General features: G+C 44.9%; 1 protein-coding gene across 7 annotated transcripts in view; it reads right to left on the bottom strand.

Moving 5' to 3' along the window:
- Flnb (filamin B) overlaps positions 1–21,973 on the bottom strand; it is a 133,117-nt gene that overhangs the window by 46,986 nt on the left and 64,158 nt on the right. For all 7 annotated transcript variants that reach the window (XM_074044044.1, XM_074044037.1, XM_074044041.1 and 4 more), the window contains exons 5-18: positions 20,972–21,090; positions 20,095–20,172; positions 18,666–18,828; positions 17,688–17,885; positions 14,658–14,795; positions 13,008–13,134; positions 11,489–11,625; positions 9,919–10,112; positions 8,787–8,900; positions 7,923–8,066; positions 7,574–7,697; positions 7,072–7,232; positions 5,780–5,870; positions 5,360–5,529 (exon numbers count right to left, since the gene is read on the bottom strand). In XM_074044044.1, the coding sequence (XP_073900145.1) occupies positions 5,360–5,529; positions 5,780–5,870; positions 7,072–7,232; positions 7,574–7,697; positions 7,923–8,066; positions 8,787–8,900; positions 9,919–10,112; positions 11,489–11,625; positions 13,008–13,134; positions 14,658–14,795; positions 17,688–17,885; positions 18,666–18,828; positions 20,095–20,172; positions 20,972–21,090 (1,958 nt within the window). The remainder of the gene's footprint in view (positions 1–5,359; positions 5,530–5,779; positions 5,871–7,071; positions 7,233–7,573; positions 7,698–7,922; positions 8,067–8,786; positions 8,901–9,918; positions 10,113–11,488; positions 11,626–13,007; positions 13,135–14,657; positions 14,796–17,687; positions 17,886–18,665; positions 18,829–20,094; positions 20,173–20,971; positions 21,091–21,973) is intronic.

Raw genomic sequence — 21,973 nt, 5'->3', positions numbered from 1 at the left:
ACCGGCACAAAAACAGATATGAAGACCAGTGGAACAGAATAGAGGACCCAGATATGAATCCACACAGCTATGCCCACCTTATTTTTGGCAAAGGCACCAAAAATATACCATGGAGAAAAGACAGCCTCTTCAACACATGTTGCTGGAAAAAGTGGTTATCTGCCTGCAGAAAACTAAAAGTAGATCTATGCCTGTCACCCTCTACTGGTATTGACTCAAAGTGGATTAAGGACCTTAATATCAGACCGGAAACTCTGAAGTTAGTACAAGAAAGAGCAGGAGATACTCTGGAAGCAATAGGTATAGGCAAAGAACTCCTCAGTAGAATTCCAGCAGCCCAGCAACTAAGAGAAAGTATGGACAAATGGGACTACATGAAATTAAAAAGCTCTACACAACAAAAGAAATGGTCTCTAAATTGAAGAGACCACCCACAGAGTGGGAGAAAATATTTGCTAGCTAGACATCTGACAAAGGACTGATAACCAGAATATACAGGGAGCTCAAAAAACTAAACTCCCCCAAAATCAATGAACCAATAAAGAAATGGGCAACTGAACTAAACAGAATTTTTCAAAGTAAGAAGTCCAAATGGCCAAAAAATGTTGGCATGAAAAAATGCTCACCATCTCTGGCCATAAAGGAAATGCAAATCAAAACCACACTAAGATTCCACTTCACTTCTGATAGAATAGCTATAATCAAGAACACGACCAACAATAAATGTTGGCAAGAATGTGGGGAAAAAGGAACCCTCATACACTGCTGCTGGGAATGTAAGCTAGTACAACCACTTTGGAAAACAATATGGAGGCTCCTTAAAAAACTAAACATAGATCTGCCATATGATCCAGCAATCCCACTCCTAGGGATATACCCGAAGGAATGCGACCCAGGTTATCCTAAAGGTACCTGCACACCCATGTTTATTGCAGCACTCTTCACAATAGCCAAGTTATGGAAACAGACAAGATGCCCCACTACTGATGAATGGATTAAGAAAATGTGGTATCTATACACAATGGAATTTTACTCAGCCACAAAGAATGAAATTTTGTCATTCTCAAGTAAATGAATGGAACTGGAGAACATCATCTTAAGTGAAGTTAGTCAGGCTCAGGAGGCCAAAAATTGCATATTCTCCCTAATATGTAGATTACAGACCTAAAACAAATACAGTAATATTATTGGACATGGGTCACACACTAAGGGGAGAACATGCACAGGAGAAGTAGGGAAAGAGAACCTAAAACTTGAATGTGGTTGATGTCCTCACTATAGAGGAGTGAATAAAGTAATCTTAAACTGGCAAAGGTCACTATGGGAAAGGGACCAGGAAGTAGTGAAGAGGTCTGGCAGAGATGAACCAATGTGGGTTGCAATACACAAGTGCATGGAAGCAATGCTAGGAATTGCTCTGTATAGCTATCTTCTTATACTTTCTCTTCAACAAAATCAGAGAACAAGAGGGCTGAAACAGGTTCTGCCTGGAAAGGCGGGCGGCGGGGGGAGAGGTTGGCCCAAATAATGTATACACATTTGAGTAAATGTAAAAACGATAAAATAAAATTAAAAAGAAAAATGGTTGCAGCAATGAAGGGGGAAGGACTGATTCTTTCCCCCCAGGGATTTTTAACACTGAACATAAAAACAACTGGTCTTCTAACACAAGGGTATAACATTTCATGCTAAAATGTGCACAGGTCAAATTTAACAGAGCTGGGGGCCAGCCAAGGGACAGGAAAGATCTCCTTGTAGTGGTTAAGAGAGGACTGACTTGTTACTTCAGCCACCATGGCATTCCCAACACGTCATCTCCAGCTTCCGTTTACCTACAAGCCCCTAACTTGAGGGCTAGGCCTCAAGTCTAAGCAGGGGTCCTAGAAATCTCTTTCCCCTAAACCCCCATCAGTTTTCCAGCTACTTCTCTGAGTGCTAAGGAGAGAAGGAGAAGTCCTCTTCCAGTTAAGCCCACCCATCTCATAAAAGAAAGCATGCTCTCATTTCCAGTCACAAAAGCAAAGCAAAAATGCAGATAGGAAATTAACTTGCTTTTAAATAACCTGATGTGGTGGTGGTGGTGGTGGTGGTGGTGGTATGGGCGGGGGGGACCCTCAGAAACTAAACCTCTAATACCTGTAGCATTCTCAGTTTTCCCCGAGGCCCAGCTAAGGAAAGGATTGGGCTTTAGGGCTATGAAGTGAGGGCTGCCTGGGCAGTGACCACCTGCATATTTTGCCAAAATGTGGCTACAAGACAGTTTTATTCTCCCCCTACATGCTTCTGAGAACTAAGCTTCATTCTGTAAAACACAGATACACAAGACAGTGACCTGACAGCTCAGCAGAGGATGGACTGAGAGAACCACCCATAACCCTCTTCTCCAGAGCTACTGTGAGCAGCCAGTCACCACAGTGATAACATTTCAAGGTAAGGACCGCCACTCTGGGGGCTCCCTGAGCTCCTCAGGTTTCCCAAAGGCGCCACAGCAGCACATGGAGTTGCTGATCCCTAATGGCTCCAGACCTAGCATGCAATGGGCTGCAGCTACCAACTGCTCTGCACAGGGAAGCTGGGGGTAAAAAATTTAAGCCACTCAAAGCCACAGACAACCAAAGGCAAAGAAGGCAAAGTTATTGGGCAAAAACTTGCCTTTCTATAAAATCCAGCCTTGGTCTCACCTCTGGGAGGGTTGTCAAGTCCTACCCCATCATGTCTACTCCTCTAAGCTAAGAAAGAGCTCTGACCACTAGATCCCGACAAAGACACAAATCATTGTCCACTCTAGGCAGGCAAGCACCTGCAGCCTGTCTCTCAGGGACTCTGCAGGGGATTATCAGATAATATGTGTCAAGGAGCAAAAGCCAGGAATTAGGGGCCTAGGCTGAGTCTCTTCACAGTCCAGGCTAGGACATGGCCATGACTGGCCACACACACCCAGCAGTTGCCTTTCTGCAAAGTTCTCACCTATTATCCCAAACACCAGGAGAAGCTGGGCCTATAGGCATCAGTCCTCAAAATGTGCCTCTTCATGTTGGGGACAATTTTCTAAGTGGCCCAGGCCTATTAACTATATCCCAGACCACAGTTCACAGGTATACTTTCTTCACCCCATCTCAGCTTTGAGCCAATTTTCAGAATCAGAGTTCAAAAGAGAATGAGGACATCCTTGCTTGTGGATTGAAGCACCTTGTCATTTACTCATTCACCCACTAATCCACATGGGGCACTATTTCGTCAGGCTCAGTGCTTGGGGGTGGGGACAAGAAGATACATGCAGGACATAAGATCCTATTCTTGGAGAACTCCAAATCCAGAAGAAGAGAAGCAATCTGTTTTCTTTGCCATAGAGAAATATGCAGAATTGCAAGCGGCCCAAATAGTGAAACCATAGGCCTTGCTCTAAACAATACACAAGAAAGACTCCACAGGCACCATGTAAGACATTTACACTAAAGGTGACAATTAACACCAAGACTCTACCAGTCTCCTTAGATGTATCTCAGCCCCAAGAGACTACTGAGCATGCCAACAGTCCTCAAACCTGCTGCTATCAGACAACTAGATGAACTTGACCTTGGAGTGACTCTGAATTAAGGAGCTTCCCACGCGAGCATCACTTTGAATGCAACAAAGCCAGACCTGGGCTCTTGACGTCCACTTCAAGTGGCAGCTAAAGACATACAGGGTAATGGGTCTTACCATCCTTCCATGGGGTACAGATTAACTCTGACTTTGTCCTGGTGTCTACAACTTACTTTCTAGCGGCTTGATTAAAACACAGGAAGGTATACAGATGTAGGAAAAAAGCAAAGTCACAAATTATTTTTAAAATCACCTATGACTTTGTGATCTTGGTCAGTATGCATGGCCATGGCTTTCCAGGACCTTCTCTTAAGGAATGCGGAGAACTGGCAACAAAGATGACATCAAGATATAAGGCCCCCAGCTTCTTCTTATGGGAAGTGCTTTTGCCTGGGCCGATTAGAACTGCAGTTCCTCCCATCCCTGCCTCCTGAAGAGCTAGGATTACAGACACTGCCATACCTGGTCCCTCGTTAGCATTTTTAAGAACAGGAAGAAGCAAGTCAGGAAATAAGAGGCCGCACTTATACAATGTGGTGCACAGAACCTGCTCCAGAAAACCCCTTCCATTACCAGAGAAGTGTTCAGCAAAGATTCCGTCTCCAAGGATTTGCAGCCCCCGAGCAAGGAAGACAGCCACACCATTCCCCATTTTCACCGTACCCCTCATTTTCCCCAACTTGACTCGTGCCAGCTCCTTGCATTGCCGGAGTGGAGCAACACTTGAGCAGTGTTTCTGCAGCCAGTATGGCCTTTCCTGTCCAACAAATGGCACTTCTCACACAGGGGACTCTTTCTCTCCGGAATGAAGGCACCTCAGAGGCTTAAAACGACTATTTACAACACTAGGCGTGAGTATTAAAATCCAGACTTTCCTGCCAGGGTGACTGCTCTCCAGACACTGGAGGTGTGAACATGAAGCAAAACAAAATTTTAAACAAATATAATGGGGACAGAATTTCAGTTCTGCAAGAAGAAAAGCGTTGTGGAGATGGATGGTTGTTTGCACAACGTGATAAACGTGGCTAATGTGACTAAAGTATACACTCAGCATGGTTAATATGGTATATGTTATGCATATTTGCTGCAATAAAAAAATAATAAATTTTAAAAATTTAAACAAATAGACATGAGCTTATACAGAGGGGTAGTTTTCTTTAGACCCTATTGCATAAAATAACAAAATAAATCAGCCTAGCGGGCAAGATCTATCTGAATTCCTACATTTTGTAAAGGAAAACAATTTGCTGCCCTAAATAGTGATTCAGGCCTTAGGGACTAAAAGCTGAACAGGCTCTTTGAGAAAAGACCCCACTAAAACACCTCATAAAAAAGGGTAAAACTAAGCTAAAAGGGCCAGCAAGGGAAAATGCAGGTGTGACAGCCCTTTCTCTGTGAGTAATTACTGAAAGACTGAGAGGTGGCAGGAAGGAGTGGAGGGGAAGAGGGAAGGAGGGAGGGAAAAGGGGAGGAGGGGAAGGAGGAGTGCTAGACCTGTTAGGTCCTAAATATCAAGAACCCAGCATTGCTCTGACAAAACCCAAAGTGGAGGTGGCGACATGGGACTGGCTTTTTGTTTGTTCTTTGGGAATCCCTCAGGCTATCAAGCTTTCAGTCAATGATCCCAGAGAAACTTAGAAGGAAAGGGCTGGAGAGCCACCTCCCACCAGAGAGCACCTACATAAGCACCGATCACACCCATGGAGCACCACGAGGCACAGCATGGTGTGGAAAGGGCCCTGGCCAGCAAAGCAGGGGATAAGAAGGAACCTACCTGTTGGGTGGGTGTGTATTTAACTGTATGGGAGTAGTCATAATTATCAATGATATCCAAGTCCTTCACTGCATCCCCAGGAATGGGACTGCTGAACTGCACGTTGAGCGGGGCTTTCCCAGCACCCTTGGTGTAGACAGTGAAGTGGGTTGGCTTTCCATTTTCCACACCTGAAAGGATACCATGAAGTGGGGAGACAGGGTTGGCTGCAGAGGTTTCACTTTTAGAACCAGTCTGACAAGTTCAAAAATGCCACTCTACCAAGGCAGCCAGTGACATGGCAGGTCCATGGCTCATGCAGGCACACTGCTCCTGCCAAATCAGAGCTCTTGGTAGAGAGGAGTCCCTCCAGGTCTGGACCAAACACACCAGTGCCACCGACCCCAGAGGGCCCAGGATGGCCTCACCCCGTCATCTTACCTGCTCTGCTCAGCCCAGGTCCTTCTGCCTTTACTTTGCTGGCGTCGTGGGAAGGGTCGACTTTGACTCGGAAAGGGCTAGCGGGGATTTCCTGTAGCAGAAAACACTGTCTCAGAAGGAAAGCCCCTGAGAAAGTGCCAGAGTTTTAGCTTTCTGCCCAAACTTAAAGGGCAAATCTTGGCACAACACTTACTTTGGTGGGTGGAAAGCTAACTTGTCATTTCAGGTGAGATCTGCATATGCTAGTATCAGGTAGAGACCATGACAGTCACTCACTCATACCTGGAGCCCAAACAAATCCAAAGACTCTCAGCCTTTGACACCAAATATTGAGTACTGAGGATGGAAAACAAATGCTACCCAGAATAAAACCAAAACCAGAGCAATATATGGGGTCCTCCAGAGATAGCTGAAAGCTAAGAGGTGAGGACCAAAAGAAGTAATCAGAAAGAGAATGACTATGATTCTTCAAAAAAATGTTACAGACTATCAGAATAAAGGCACAATAGATTAACAATGATGTCAATTCATAAACCATTAACTTTAGACCCAAAATATTCTCCTGAGTTTCCTGTTTTTATGCAAAGTTAATTTTGATCATCAGGATTTCAAAATTCCCTGTTTCAGGGTACTGCCCACCCTATCATCACTATCACACACCTGACACTTCAAAATGCCTCTCCCTAAGAGAGTTTAAGGGCAGAGGCCAGAGCTATTGCTTCCAAGAGGTCAAAGTAGAATTTATGCTTATGTTTCAGTCAAAAACTTGATGAAAGTTTAAAATAAGTCAGTCTCTTTCCAGAGCTCTGCTTTTAACAATTAAATATACTGCCTCACTTCTGTTAAAAGTGGTGAAAATTTAATTCTGGGTGTTTTTCCTTCCTTCCTTCCTTCCTTCCTTCCTTCCTTCCTTCCTTCCTTCCTTCCTTCCTTCCTTCCTCCCTCCTTCCTTCCTTCTTTCCTTCCCTTCCCTCCCTTTCTTTCTTTCTTTCAGGGCCTTGAGCCACAAAACCAGCCCTTATTTTGTGATGGGTTTTTTTGAGATAGGGTACCTCAAACTATTTGCCACAGCTGGCTTTGAACCTCAATCCTCCTGATCTCTGCCTCCTGAGTAGCCAGGATTACAGGTGTGAGCCTCAAGCATGTGGCAACTTCTTACTTTTAAGGAACCAGAGAGACCTATTGAGCATAGTTCTCAAGATGCCTTCCCCATTGCTAACAATCCAAAAAGGGATATGCACACAGATAGCTAGACAGAAGCCTCTCTGTCCTTCCCCAGGCCCAACACACACCTGTGATGCAAAGAGAACTTTGATGGTGTATCGACCAGCGGCAGGAGGCACATATTTGACTGTGAAGGTGTCATTGGCGTTGTGAATGATGTCAAAATCCACGTCTTCTTCATCTTCACTTAACACCCGGGCATCACACTTAATGCCAACGCTGACATCACCTGGAAAGGACCAGCTTATTAGCACCACTCAACAAGAAACAGCATGTCCTGTGCAATCACTTCCATCTCAGGCTAACTAAAAACCCAAATGAGCACTAGGGAGGTTTCCAGTAAGAAACCTAAGAGAAAGGAAAGATGGCAAATCAAGGTTTTAGAAAAGGGATGGATGGAGGATTAGCAAAAATAACACCAAGGAACAAACACGAGGCTTATTAGGAGAACAATTACCTATCCAGATGGACTACTTTCTGGCCCAGGGTTCACTGCCCTCCAAACATTATGAAAAGAACTTTCTTTCTAAAGGAGCAATAATCACCGGAGAGAGTGAAGCTTGTTCTCACCTTCCCCAGCCTCGGTACAGTCCACTGTGAAGTGAGTGGGTTCGTTTGCCTTCAGACCACTTCTCTCAACACCTGGCCCAAACACTTTGACCTTCTGGGGATGGCTACCTTGCCCAATGTTAACCTAGAAAAGACATGAAGAGAATTATCAAATATTCCTCCTCTTGGGCCCAACAAAACATTGCAACAAATGGTCCTTTGGGGCAGTCTAGAGAACTCTGCCCTTTGGGCCATACAAAACCTTTCAAGGCCCTCCAAGAATGGGATCTTTCCATATATCCTCTACAGAGCCCAGGCCTGGCACAAGGTTGGGCTGTGTCATACAACCAGGATTCACCTCACAACTTACCCTGTAGGGGCTGTGTGGGATGTTCACACCACCCCAGACCACAGCAATGGTGTGTTTGATGGCCTTAACTGGGGTGTATGAGCAGGCATATGTGCCATCCATCCGGCTCTTCATCTGGATGTCAATGGGCTGCCCTTCCCCATCCTGCAAAAGAGACAGAACTAAGAATAGCAGTAGCCCTCACGTTACTTCTTCTAAACAGAGCCACGGTGGCCTCCTGGGAGCACCTGCTTATTTAATGAAACTTCAGGAAGCAGTGTGCCATGTTCTCACAATACGACGACAACAGGTATCAAAATATAACTTGCTTTTTTTTGAGCAAGGTCTCACTAGGCTGCCAAGGTTGGCATCGAATTTCTGGGTTCAATTGATCCTCCTGCTTTAGCCTCCCAAAAACTGGGACTCTGAGTGCACACCACCACACCCAGCTCCATTTATTCATTTTAAATTATTAAGCCTAAGTCCCACACCCCCCACCCCCAAAGCTTCAGTCATGCGATACTTCTTAATTTCAATTCCTGCACCTAAGTCATTCAGTCAATTTCAATTAAAATAGATAAATATATTTTGAAGTTTGTTTACAAACCTCCTATCTGGGCCTGAGTAAATCCGAGCACAACGAAAGAAATTACAGGTTGATATGAAAGAATCAAGCCTTCTTTCCACAGAATACAAATCACAAAGATCATGAAAAACATCCTGCTTTACAATAGTCTCATCTAATCCTCACGTAACTCCATAAGATTAATATTCTCATTATCCCCAATATGTGCTGAAGCAAACTGAGGACCAGATGCACTGTGCAACCTGCCACTCCACTTTCACTCTGACAAATTACCTGCCAGGTGGCTTTCAGAAATTTACCTGAGCAAATATCTTTAAGGGAGCTTTCCCAGCATCCTTAGGATCCACAGTGAACTCAGCGGGGTTGTTGACGATACACCCAGTTTTCTCCAAACCTGGCCCGTACGCTTGGACCTGGAGCAAAGGACCAATAATGATTCTCTTTCTGTGACAGCTCCCAAGTAAGCCCCTATATGAAGACTGGTCACCAAGGGAGGTAGGGGGTGTCGGGGGAAGGATGGTTCAAAATACCCTGTGACTAATTTTATCGTGTCCATCTAACAAGATGGTTATAGGAAGTAAAAGGCTGTGTCTTAAAAATAAATAGTATCATTAATCTCTCATGAAAGAGGAAACTCACTTAAAACCTGGCCCAGACTAACCCAGGCTCCCTGCCTTGTTCTGAGCTAACAGAAAGAACTAGGGCAGGACCTTCAGCCAGGCCCAATTTCAACACTTCCACTTTGAGGAGAGGCAGAAACTTTATTACAGACATCATTCCAAACATTTGCAGCCCCCGAGACAGCAAAAGACTAGCAGTGGGCCAAAGAAGGACAGCTACAAGTCTGAACTGATGTCAGCCCATGGACAGCTGCCTAAGTGGGCCAAAAGCAGCACACATTGAAGCAGGGGACCACCTCCTATTGGCCAGGCCGACTCAGACTTGATGCTTTTATCGGCTTGCTAAGGGCTTGAGAGGAAGTCCTTGGAAATACTGCTCTGATTTAAAAGAAGCAGAGCTGGGCAGGGAGTGGTGCATAGCAGAGAAAACCTTTATCTATGGGACATCTTGAAATAATAACTACAAAAAGTGGCAAGACTGAAATACACAAGAAAACAGCAGCTCTGAAGCCTAACACAGGTCAGTCACCATGCTAAAGACCATGACCTTTTAATTGTCCCATAAGCTCTAAGAAATAGATATTACTTACCATCCCCATTTTATGAAGAAGCCAAGAGTTAGAAAGGTAATAGTACTTGTCCAACATTATAAAAGTACTAGTAGGATTCAAATTCAGACCCATTTCCTTCCTAAGAAGTAGTTCCTCTTCACAATCCCTCTGAGTTGCTCATGGCAACTTAGGCCTGGGGGCGAGGGAGGGGGCTGTTGGGAGCTGGGGAAGAAGGGACAGAAATAGGACAGACTGTTCACCAGATCTGGGTTGTAGTCTCCGGAGGCAGGGTGGATGAAGGCCATAAAGGGGCTATCCTTGATGTCTTCATCATCACACATGATATGAACAGCATATTCTCCTGGTTCCTTGGGCCAATACTTGACATCACACGATCCATCATTTTGGTCGTCATAGTCGATCTTCGCCTGGGAAGGGCCTTCAATGGCAAACCCTGGAGGATGGGATGGAAGGACCTCTCTGGTTACATGGTGGGAAGGATCTACTCCATGTTACTACCAACTCATTCCTGTTGCCTCCTGGAAAGCCAAAAGCTGGCCAGAAATTTGAAATGTGCTTTTTGTCCCTTTTCCATAAAACCAAGGTCACTGGGTCTTCACTAAAGATGGAGGGCTTGGATTAGATACTTATGGATTTTATGTCATCTAAGGGGGGATGGAGACTAGCAAACCTTTCTGTTGGCAATACAGCAACATGGGCCAAAAGCCTTAAACTGACACCCAATCCCTGCCCCACCAAACCCATTTTTGGGCTTTTATTTGAAGGAAATGAATGAGGATACTGTTGCCATAGCAAGCATTGTTGTCATAGCAAAACCTTGGAGAGCCTTAGACATATCCATACAGTGGAATTCCATGGAAGCCATGGAAAATGAAGGTATACCCTCCATTTTTCAGAATATAAAGATAAAGAGTTCACCCAGAGCGTGCAAACCAACATTTGTACGTGTGTGTTCAGGGCAAAAACCAGGAAGGATAGGCCAAAAGGTTAAATACTACTTCCAGACTGGAAGGATATACCAAGAAGATAAAGATTTTCTAATGAGGAAAATTAAATGTGGTTTTTTTTTTTATTTTTAACTCTTCTGTTTATCGCTTTTACCTAAAAGCTAACTTATAGCTCAAGGGCTAAATCTGACTGCCTGTCTCATTTTGTAAATAAAGTTTTACTGAAACATGGCCACTACATATTTTCTGTGATTGTTTTCAGCCTACAATGGCAGAGTCCTACATAACAGAAACCACATGGCCCACACAGAGAAAATATTTGCTATCTGGACATTTATAGAAAAAGTTTGCTGATACAGGGGCGTGCCAGTAATTTCAGAACTTGGGAGGCTGAAGCAGGAAGATCAAAAGTTCAAGGTCAGCCTGGGCTACATTTAGTTAGACCCTGTCTGAAAAAAAAAGAAAGGAAGAAAGAGCAAGTTTGTTGATTCCTAATTCACAATGATCACGTTCTGTCAGATGTGTATTTAAAACTTACTCAATCATGCTCTAAAGAATATATTTAACATCCCAAACGTCAAGTTTCAACACAATTTATTCATTTGTTCATCTAAACTAAGGGTCAGTCAACAATATTTGTTAAGTACCTACATATTCCAAGCACTGTTTAGGCACAACACTCACAGAAGATCTCTGCCATCAAGGGCTAGTGGATGAATGAATGAATGCCGGTGCCAGAGGTAACAGGCAGGAAGGGAGGAGGAAAATGGGAACTATGATTCTACAACAGCACCCAGAAAGGCCTTGAGTGGTCAGAAGGCCTCAGTTATCCAGAAGCTACTGATCAGCTAGCTCTACTTACCCAGAGATCCGACTTCAGAGCCAATGGACTCCACCACAAAGTCTGCTGACCGTCCAACGATCCCACCATGGAGACCAGGGCCCCAAGCACGGACTTTCTGCATGCCTGCTTCAGGGCCAATTTGAACTTCAAAAGGACTAGAACGAAGGGAATGGAAGAAGCATCAAAGAAGAGCAAACAAACAGCTGACTACAACTATGAACTAGTAACAAATATTCTTTCCATTTGCCTGATCCTTTCACCAGGAGTCCCAAACACTAGGTAAGCCCTTCCTCCAAACAGGCACTCTCACAGCCATTGTTAGGTCAACAATATAATGTAATGTGGCTGCCTCAGAAGCGGAGGATACTGGGTTGGTACTCAAGCCATACTGCCTTGTGCTATTCTGCTGGCCAGTGACCTTTTGTGTGTAGGGCCCTCTGGACTGTGAGCTCAGGAGATAAGAACATCCACATGTCTCTACGTCCTACCTATGCAGTTAACAAGAAAACTAGATTGGATAGATTTTATCTCACAGGCGAATCAATGTGCTTTAACTTTAGTATGGGACGTTTAAAATAAATGTGCCTGGATTCTGGGAACCTTGTATAGTAGTCTCCCCTTATCTTCAGTTTTTGTTCTTTAAAAGTTTCATCGCATACAGTGAAAAGATCGACATAGCCCAGTGCTTCAACAAGATCTAAGTCACCATCTTCACTTTATTTCATCATCTCATGGCATGACCAAAAGGTGAGTAGAGTACAATATTTTCAGAAAGACTATATTCACATAACTTTTATTCTAGTATGCTGTTATAACTGTTCAATTTTATTATCAGTTATTGTTGTTAATCTCTCATTATGTCTATTTCATGAATTAAATTTTTCCTGGTTATAACCTTATAGTGTATATAAGGTTTGGCACTGTCTGTGGATCCAGCCATCCACTGGGGTCTTAGAATGTATACCTCATTCTAAGGTGCTAAGAGAAGACGGCTATAATAATGCCCAAATATTTCTCAAGGCAAACATGTATTTGTAAATGTATTCAGAGGCTAAAGCTGTCCCCTGGAGAGCTTAAAAAAACACATGAGCACAGGGAGGAAACTGCAGTGCCCTAGGCAAAGCTGCCCACGGTGTCCCTTGGCCCTGACGGCACCCACAGAGATGGTTTTAATGTAAACCACAGCAGATTGTGCCCTCGAAGCATTTGTGAACAGAGGCATTCATTGAAAAAAAGAGAACTTGGGTTTATATAAGGGAGGAGAGACACATAGTCCATTTGCTCTCTATTACTGCTCCTTCTACTTCCCTGCCTCCCACCAGGTCCAAACCACCAGTATTTGATTTAAAGCAAGGCAGCTGAAACCACAGCTGCTTTTGAGAACAGGCCAAAATGTCTATGTGCTGCTCAGGGGGAGAAAAAAAAAAGCTTTCAACAATGCAGATCTCTTTCCCTCCTGTGTAGCAAGGGAAGCAGTGGCTTGTGAGCCTGCCACCGGCCAAGCATGCCTCCAGAGCATCTCCAGCCTGAAACTTACCTCTTGGGAATGTGGTGTCCCCCCCATGTGACAGCAACACTGTATTTCCCTGGGGTGCTGGGGTAATACTCGAATGCATAGACTCCATCCGCGAAGCCTTTCTGCTTCACCAGCTCCTCCAGGCCCTCTGTGGGAAGGAAGTACAGTGCAAACCTAGGTTCACAATGAGAACCAAGAAGGCAAGAACAGAAAGGCAGCAATATCACAGCACATCAGCCACCTAAGAAAACTAAGCAGGTTGCCCCAGAGTGTCATGATCCCCCAAATCTGGGAATGGACTCCAAAGTCAAAAGCAAACCTAGCTCTACTTCCAAGTGTGAGAATGGAAGATTTCCCAGCTAAATGGCTTTAAAAAGCTCAGCTATGAGAGGCCTGGAGGTCCTGAACCAAATGGATCTGCCTAAAGATAAATCCAATTACATCTCACTATGTCCCAACAATTACAGCCACCCTACTCAGCCCCTCACAAACGAGGGAGGGAGGGAACCTTCGAGTATTTGGTTAGAGTGTCCAGCATATCTTTTTCTGCCAAGGCCAGTCAACAAAAGCAAGAAAGCTTGTTGTATCTATGAGAGGGCGGGTTTCAGATGCTACACCGCAAACTCCAGACTCAGCCATCAGGCAGAAACTTGTTTTATGTTGAGCCCTGAGGTTTGGCCAGGAAAGCTGTTGAGTCAAGCAAGTCTCCCAAGGTCAGGGGAAAAAAAAAAAACAAAAAAGCCTCCTTGGCTCCTGTTGCAACAAGCTGGGTAGGGGAGCAGCCCCAGAGAAACTTGGCTCCAGTTCTGGGCAGTCTAGAACCTTGGCTGCCCTCAGGGCCCAGTCTTCCCCAAAGCTTGCTGCTCTGAAATCTTTTCTGGAGCTCAGAACCCTCCTGCTCCCATCTGAAGGCAATAGAGAGGGCATGAATAACCTTGGTACAGGAAGGTCAGGATGCCACAAACCATGGAACTAAAACCACCATGTGCCATTACCCCTGCAACTAGAAATGCTGAGTTGCTTCTCTGTCCCAGGGAAAAACCTGAGAAACAGGGAAGATGCCTTTGCCCATGTCTGTGTCTCCTTCCTCAAAACAGAGTGGGAATGGGCTATGGAGTAGAATCCACCCTCTGCAAATTGTATTTACCTATTAAGAAAGCTTCATCATAAGGAATTTTATTCTCCTTCTATAAGCACCGATCATAGAATGCAGTAATTGACATAATTTCATAGTCCATGAAACATAACAGGTTCTGGGGAAACCACTATCTTTGAACACCGGGCTTGAATTCTAGCTCAGAAGACTACAAGCTGTGTGACCCTAGGCAAGAACCTTCCACTCTGAGTCTAGGTCTCCTTGAATAAAAAAATGGACCACTTCTAGATATTCCAACAGCAGCATTTCCCCAACTCCCTGACATCATTGTTTTCTACTCCCAGAGGTCTTAACATAAAGTAAAGCTGTAAAGCCACCCACTGATCTCACCTACATCCAGGACAGACATTATTTAACAATCATGACTCCCTGCCTAGGGGGAGCCCAGATAGCCTCAAATCTTAGTCATAGTTCTCAGGGATAAATTAACCACACAGGCGATGGGATGAAATCCAATGCACGGCTGAAAAGTCAACCAAAATCACATGTGAGACGGGAAAAAAAGGAGCACTCACTAGGACCCTTCACGGTCACACCGAGCTCCCCACTTCCAGCAGCTTTGGTGTCCACCTTGAAGTCTGCAGTCTCCCGGATCCGGACACCTTTGGGCTGCAGGCCACGGCCACTGGCCCGGCAGGCATTTGGATTGCAGGCTGCAAGCACAATTTTGACATCCATTTAACCTTGCAATCTTTAGTCAGAGACAGGAAACCCAAGGTAGCTTGGAGCCACTTGCCAAGGGAATGTTTACTTTGCACAGTAGGCAGAGTCCACGGGTCCCACTCAGGGACACACCAGCTAGCAAAGATGGACATAACATGACTTTGTCCAGCCACACCACAGAAGGATTGGGTAAAAGTTACTTTGGCAATGAAAACGGGAGAGTTCAGGAAGTCACACTATGCTCCTGGTACCATGTCAGAGAGGAGTTAAGACTGAGTGCTGGATACTATTCAAACCTCACTGCCGTCCTCCAGGGCCCAGTCACTGGGAAGACTACACTGTTTCACGTCCACCTGGAGAATGCAGGGCTTGAAAATGACTGTCTGGATTCCAGACCCTGGGTCAGCCATTTCTAAAGATCTAAACATTTTCTTCCACGTGAAAAGCCAGGCAAAATAACACAGGTCTCCAAAAGTGACACGTTCAGCCCCCTTGTCTGGGCAGCTGCAAAAACCAAGCAACAGCAACAAATGGCATTCCTGACTGGATTTCTGGATCTTATTTAAAAACCTAAAGTCTTAAGTCTAAAAGTTAAGGATCACAGAAGTTTCTACTAGTCTTTACATGAGAGGTCCACAAAATAACTCTTCCGTGAGGCTTAGTCAGAGGTTGAGAAAACACACCTTTGTGCCTTACGAATTCTTTGCTCAGCATGGGCAACCTTATCATTAAGCAAAAACGGGAAATTAATGGGCAAAAGGTCCTGCTGTCTACGAAGTGACATTTTTCCCAAATGTCATCCTGCACATTTGACAGCTCTTCTATCCACAAGAGGTCACAGGTTCCAGAAGGAGCTGCATAGAAGAAAGGTAATTCTTCTTCAGGCTCCTCCTCCTGCCTATGTCCTAAACTGGTTATGAGACATACAACTGCCTCCCAAAGAGGCACTCGAACACCTTTAGAGGCAAAGGTAATTTTAGATGGTCCATGGGTGAACATAAGTTTATGGTGGCATAAACTTGATGGCAATTGGCATTTGTTCTGCAAGGTGAAAAAGATATAAAGCTTCTTTTCACACAAAATCATATTGTTGGGTCCTCTACACTGCATAGTGTGAGTGACTGACAGGATGAACATGCCAAAATGAAAAGGGAAGTCCATGAATGAGAGCAGACTGGGAACACCAGTAGAAGAAAGTTGTTCCAAATTCTCTCTTTTCTTATATCAAAAATAATTTTGCTTAGGACAATGTTTGGGGGGGGGGCATTGTTTGTTTTTCTTTGTCAAAAGGAGAAAAGTTGGTCACCATAGAAGTCACAACAGGAAGACAGGACATCCTCAGAGAGCTTAAATGTGTCTTGAAACACATACACACACTCAAGGAAATTCTGAATAGGTGCAGCTATCTCAACATCAAAAGGGTAACTGCTCAGGTGACATAAACATTCAGCAGAGCTGGAGAGTTTGGAGGAACCTGCCAGAACTTCAGCCATCTTGAGAAGCCTCAGATAAGTCTGAGTGCAACTAGAGAGTAAATTTGGGGCCTGGCTGCACAAGCTGTAATCACACCTGCACAGGAATTTCCTGAAGTCACAAACAACACAAAGAACTGGCAAAGACACCCCACTCAACCAGCCCTTACCAAGCAGGAGCCTCTGGCCCAGTGCTCCATAACTAGGACGCCAACAGCTTTGGGGTCCAGGCTGGCCCAGAAGCAGGATTCAGAAGAGGAAGCCAAGTCAGCAGATGGAGATGCGGAGAACAGAACAGGGAAAGGCAAGCACCGGTTAGAAAAAGCAGCATAGTTGGAAAACAAACAAAAGAGCAACAAAGTCAGAGGAAAGTCTAACATAAAGGAGGGTGTGTGCTCCTCATGGAGGAGGGAGTTTAGTAGAGTGGTTAAGGCCAGTTAGCAGAGACTGAAGTTCTACTCTCACTGATACCTCAGCATATGATTCCTTACATTACCCAAGTCCCAGTGACTCCACCTGCAAACTGGGTGCAGTAACAGCACGACACTCATGCTGATGCCACAACTAGATGCAGTCATGCAGCAAAGGCCAACCTCAGTCACAGATGCCAACACACCTGTTGTAAACACACACATGTGTTTGAAGGAGAGGACCCATTAATGTGACTCATAAAAGACAAAGTATCCCTTATCCAAAATGCTTGGGACCAGAAGTGTTTCAAGTTTCAGATTACTTATTCTCTGAGTATTTGCATAGACTTCACTGGTTGACCATCCCTAGTCTGAAAACCCAAAATCTGAAATGCTCCAAAATCTACAACTGTTTAAGCATCATGGCATTGCTCAAAATAAAATCTTGGATTTTAAAGAATTTCAGATTTTCAAATTAGGGATACTCAACCTGTGCTGTAGATTAGATCTAAAATTTCCCCCAAAGGCCCACATGTAAAAGGCCCATGTGCTAGCTTTTGGGCACTATTGGAAGGTGATAGGACCTTTAAGAGTTGGGGCCTGGTGGAAGGAAGTTAGGTCACTAGGGGCATGGTCTTGTAGGGAATACTGGGATCCTTCCTGACTCTTTGCTTTCCAGCTGCCATGAGTTAAGATGTTCCTCTGACACACACTCCCACCATCGGCCTCCTAATCTCAGGCCTATAGGCAATGGGACTAAATAATCATAGACTGAGACCTCTGAAACCAATATTTTGTCACAGTGAAGAAAGCAGATACACACAACCATTATTACTATTAGTATTTGAGGAAAAGTAAACCACCTACTACTGAGGGGGCATTGGCAGAAAGGGGATGGCGCAAGGTCAGTGTTGAACTCCAACTCAGTACTTGACCTCAGTGCCCAGCCACAGTCAGTCTTCATTCCATAACCAGATGGATTTGCCTGCCAGGCACTCACCTTCCCCAACCTGCACAACAAAGGGACTCTTGGGAATGGTGTCCCCGGCAAAGAAGACCTTGACCACGTGGGGGCCAGGCTGCACTGGTTTGTACACGCATCGATACACCTGGTTTCCTTTGTCTTCTACCAGCAGCTCCACGGTGTTCTTGCCCTGGGGATCTTCCACCTCCACGCTAACATCACCAACGCCAGCTCCTGTGAAAAGTCGAGCACTGCCTGAGTTTGCCTTCCCCTCTCAGAAAACTCACTGCTGACCAGCACAGTGTGCAAGTAGATGGGGCCAGAGAGGCACTTGGGAAGGTCATCTTTGGGTGGCGGGGGTTATCGTTGACCATTTCTTTCTTCATATTTTCTAGATTTTCTCCATTGAAAAGAAAGCTAAATATACATTTTTAAATGTCTTATTCAGTCCTCACAGTATCTTGCATAGAACTCAGTCTAGTACATACCTATAAAACTTAGTTCCCCTGGGAAATTTAGTGAAGTCAGAAATGTGTACAGAAACTGATTATTAATCAGAGTCAAGCCTGAGTCTGAAGATTTTTGAAATTTTGCTGGTTTGGAAAAATGTAAAAGTACAACTAACACGTGAAAAAGTTACTTTTGTTGTTTAAGCAAAAAAAAAAAAAAAAAATTTTTTTTTTTTGTGAGACTGGGGTTTGAACTCAGGGCTTCAGGCATGCAAAGCAGATGAGATGCTCTATCACTTAAACCACACCTCCAGCCTATTTTGTTCAGGTTATTTTGGAGATGAGGTCTCAAGAATTACGTGCCCAGGCTAGCCTTGAATCTCAATCCTCCCAATCTCAGCCTCCCAATTAGCTAGGATTACAGGCATGAGCCACCAGTGTTAGGCAGTTTAAGCAAATTTAAAAGCCAAGAGTTTTAAATCCCAAGCCTTCAAGTTCCTGAGGATTAGATTTTCAGTCCTTACAAGAGAGCCGAAGACACAAGTCATGGAGAGAGGCACATTACCGGCAGTGTAGATGTCAAAGTAGGTGGGCTTATTGGCGATGTTCCCTGCAGCCTCCAACCCTGGGCCTTTGGCCGTGACTTTGCTGGCATCTCCCTGGGCCTTGTCAATGTTCACTTCAAATGGGCTCTTGGAGATGTGCTGCCCTGCAAAGAGGACTATGACCTGCAGGTGACAGGAGAGCTGTAAGTGTTTCTCTGTGCCCACCAAGACCACTGCCAAGTGGGCTTTACACACAAAGATGGCTACAAGCAGAGGTCCTGGTACCAAGCAAAGCAGAAGAAAGAGGATTCCCGCCTGGCTCCATCAGCCACGCGGCTGCGCCTGGGACATCATTACGACTTAGCCAACTGAAAATGCTTACATCAGACATACTGGGCCTTCCTAGCAGGAAAGGAACAAACCACTTACATTTGGACTATGGAAGGGGCCACGGCCCTCTCAGACCGAAGATTTTAAATCCAGAGTCTAAGTGTTTTGCAAGAGACCGAGATGACTCTTAGATACATGGATTTGAGACAAATCACAATGATTTCCATCTACAACTTGAAGTACAGCTCTCAGAATTTTTCAAGGGCAGTGGGTTGGGCTTCATGTGAACCCATACTTGGTTGCATCATAAATGTTCCTTTTTGAGATTTTTTTTCAAATTTAAAATGGTCCAAGAGTATAAAAACGAAGGCCATGGCTCCAAGTGAATTCACAAAAGCCCACAGCAGTGAGTAGAGTCTGTGTCTCAAAGTCTGGGCACGGTACAAGGGAACTGGCCTTTGTGTGCCATACAGGACCTTCTTCCAATACAGGGCGAACTCCTGGGCCACCCACTTCCTGCAGCCCAGGTTCTCTTCACCCCTCCCCTATAGGCTACCTGGACACCACCTCAAAAGAATTTAATATGACACAGAGATGAAGGGCCTGGAGGTTTGATCGCTGTCACCTCCCAGATACTTTGTGAGTCACTTCCTCCACTACAGTTAGCTGGGCTCCTTTATCCTTGGCTTCAAAGCTTCAGACCACCTCAAAGGAGAATACTTAAGGAAGTATTAAGGACAGAGACCACAGTGTGGTCACGACAGCATCTACACTCCAGGCCTATAGCTGTACCACCAGGTGCCCATACGGAGTTAGAAAATCTTATGACATTACTAAGAACCTCCCTGTGGAATTTAGCCAATGGAGATGCGTTAGCTCATGTCTCAAGTTCAATTCATAGGGATTCCAAACCTTCTCAAGAGCATGGATACTTCAGTAATCAGAAAACCACTCTTGGGACTGGAGGAGTAACTCAGGTGTAGCACTTTCCTAATGTGTGAGAGGTCCCGGGTGTTCAATCCCAGCACTGCAAAATGACAACCACCACCACCAAGACCATTCTTCTTCTACAGTTATCAAAGCAAGCCCAAAAAGCACAGTTACAATGCCTCATCTTACTTTATGCAGTCCGGTGACCTTGGGCAGATACTCCACAGAGTACGTCTTATTCTTGTCACTGTCAGGAGTCACTTGTGCCTAGGAAAGAGGATGAGAAGTGGTTAAGAGAAGGCCACCAGGTGTGAGTCAAGAGCATGCAGTGTCAGCTGAGGGTCTTGCAACAGGCTGCCAGGTCAGGAACCCTGGTGGTGCTGGCTGCTTCCTGTCCTCCCACTCCTGTGGTGAATACCAGGAGAGAAGCAGCCTGAAGCTGGAGCCACACAATACCACAGCACAAGCAAGGACTCTTCGCTGTCTCGGGGCTGGCCCTCTCTGGATGAGCGAGAACAGGAAGCAGGTAACCTAAACCTTCACTGGCTCAGTAGTTATTAAGAGCTTATGAAATGCCAGACCCAGTGTTAGGCAACAAAAATAAAATAATGAGCAACTTGGGCACAATCCCTGCCCCAAAGGGGAAAACAGACAGTAAAGTTAAAATTTCAGCGTGCTGCATGCTAGGGATAAAATATGGTCTTAAGAAAGCGAATGAACAGTTAATTAAGAATAGCAAATGCAAAGGCTCAGAGGAAGGACTACAGAATGGTCACTGTAAGAAAAGACTAGGGCAACCATCACCACTATCTAAAACCTCAACCGACAGGCTTTCGCTAAATCCAGGGTATCCTTTATTTTATTAAACAGTAAGTCTTTGGGAATCAATTTATATTATATTCAAGGCACAGTGCTTGGGAGGAAAGTTCCTTTAACTTCCCTAAGCCTCAGGGTCAGTTGTGAGCTATAATGAGGAAAATTGAGGTACAGTCCCTGGTCCTGTTACAGGGACCCAAAAGCTCCAGGACATTTGGAACAGGAGAGGAGAAAAGCATCCTCAACGTACCTCTTCTTTGTTCCCTTCTGGGTCCTCGACAAACACCATCACGTCTCCTTGCCCAGCACTGATGGTGTCCACAGTGAACTTGGCTGGCTGCTTCACCATGTTTCCCATGGGCTCAATTCCTGTCGTGAGCACACAGCCCGTTACAAGCTGCACCAGGCCCTGGCACAAACCACCACCCACCATGCCTCTTTCAGGGAACTGAGAGACAGGACCCAGCCCTGTGGGAGACAGGGACAGATGGCCATGGTGGGGATAACCCAAAGCCTTAATTGTGTCTGTGTTATTTAAGCAATGCCCAATTCTGAACTCTTATTGCAGACTCAGACAGAAGCCCACACAATGGTGAAAAAGAAAGTGGTTGGTGATTAGTGGCAGCCTTGTCTTGATGGAAGCAACATGGGAGGAGAGAGACAGTTCATTTTTCATTAAACACCATTCTAGTTTTTAAAACTGCATTCAGTGCTGGCAGAGTGGTTCAAGTGGTAGAGCACCTGCCTAGCAAGTGTGAGGTCCTGAGTTCAAACTCTTAATACCACCAAAAAACAAAAGAAACTAAATATTACTTTCAATTATCATTTTTTTCAATTACACTTTTTAAGTGTAATTTTTATTTTAAGATAACTGAGAAGATTAATGTGACAGAGTCACATGCAGGTGTAAAAAATAATACCCATCACCCAGTGTCCCCAGTAGTCACATGGTGTGACTATATATAGTACAATATTGCAGCCAGGGTACCCACACTGACTCAGTGAAGACACAGAACATTCCATCCCCACAGGGATCCCTCACACTGCCCTCAAGAGCCTCTCTCACTTCCCTCCACACCACCCTCTTCTCAACACTGACAACCACTAATCTGTTCTCCAAATCTGTCATTTTACCATCTCAAGAATGCCACCTACATGGAATCACATGTTATACAACCTGATGGGATCAGCCTTTCCCACTAAAAATTCTCTGACATTTCATTCGGGATGCTGCCTGCACCAATACGTTACT

Source organism: Castor canadensis, chromosome 10 (genome assembly GCF_047511655.1).
Source record: "Castor canadensis chromosome 10, mCasCan1.hap1v2, whole genome shotgun sequence".
NCBI classification, from domain to species: Eukaryota; Metazoa; Chordata; class Mammalia; order Rodentia; family Castoridae; genus Castor; species Castor canadensis.
This window is presented reverse-complemented; position numbering and strand designations above follow the sequence as displayed.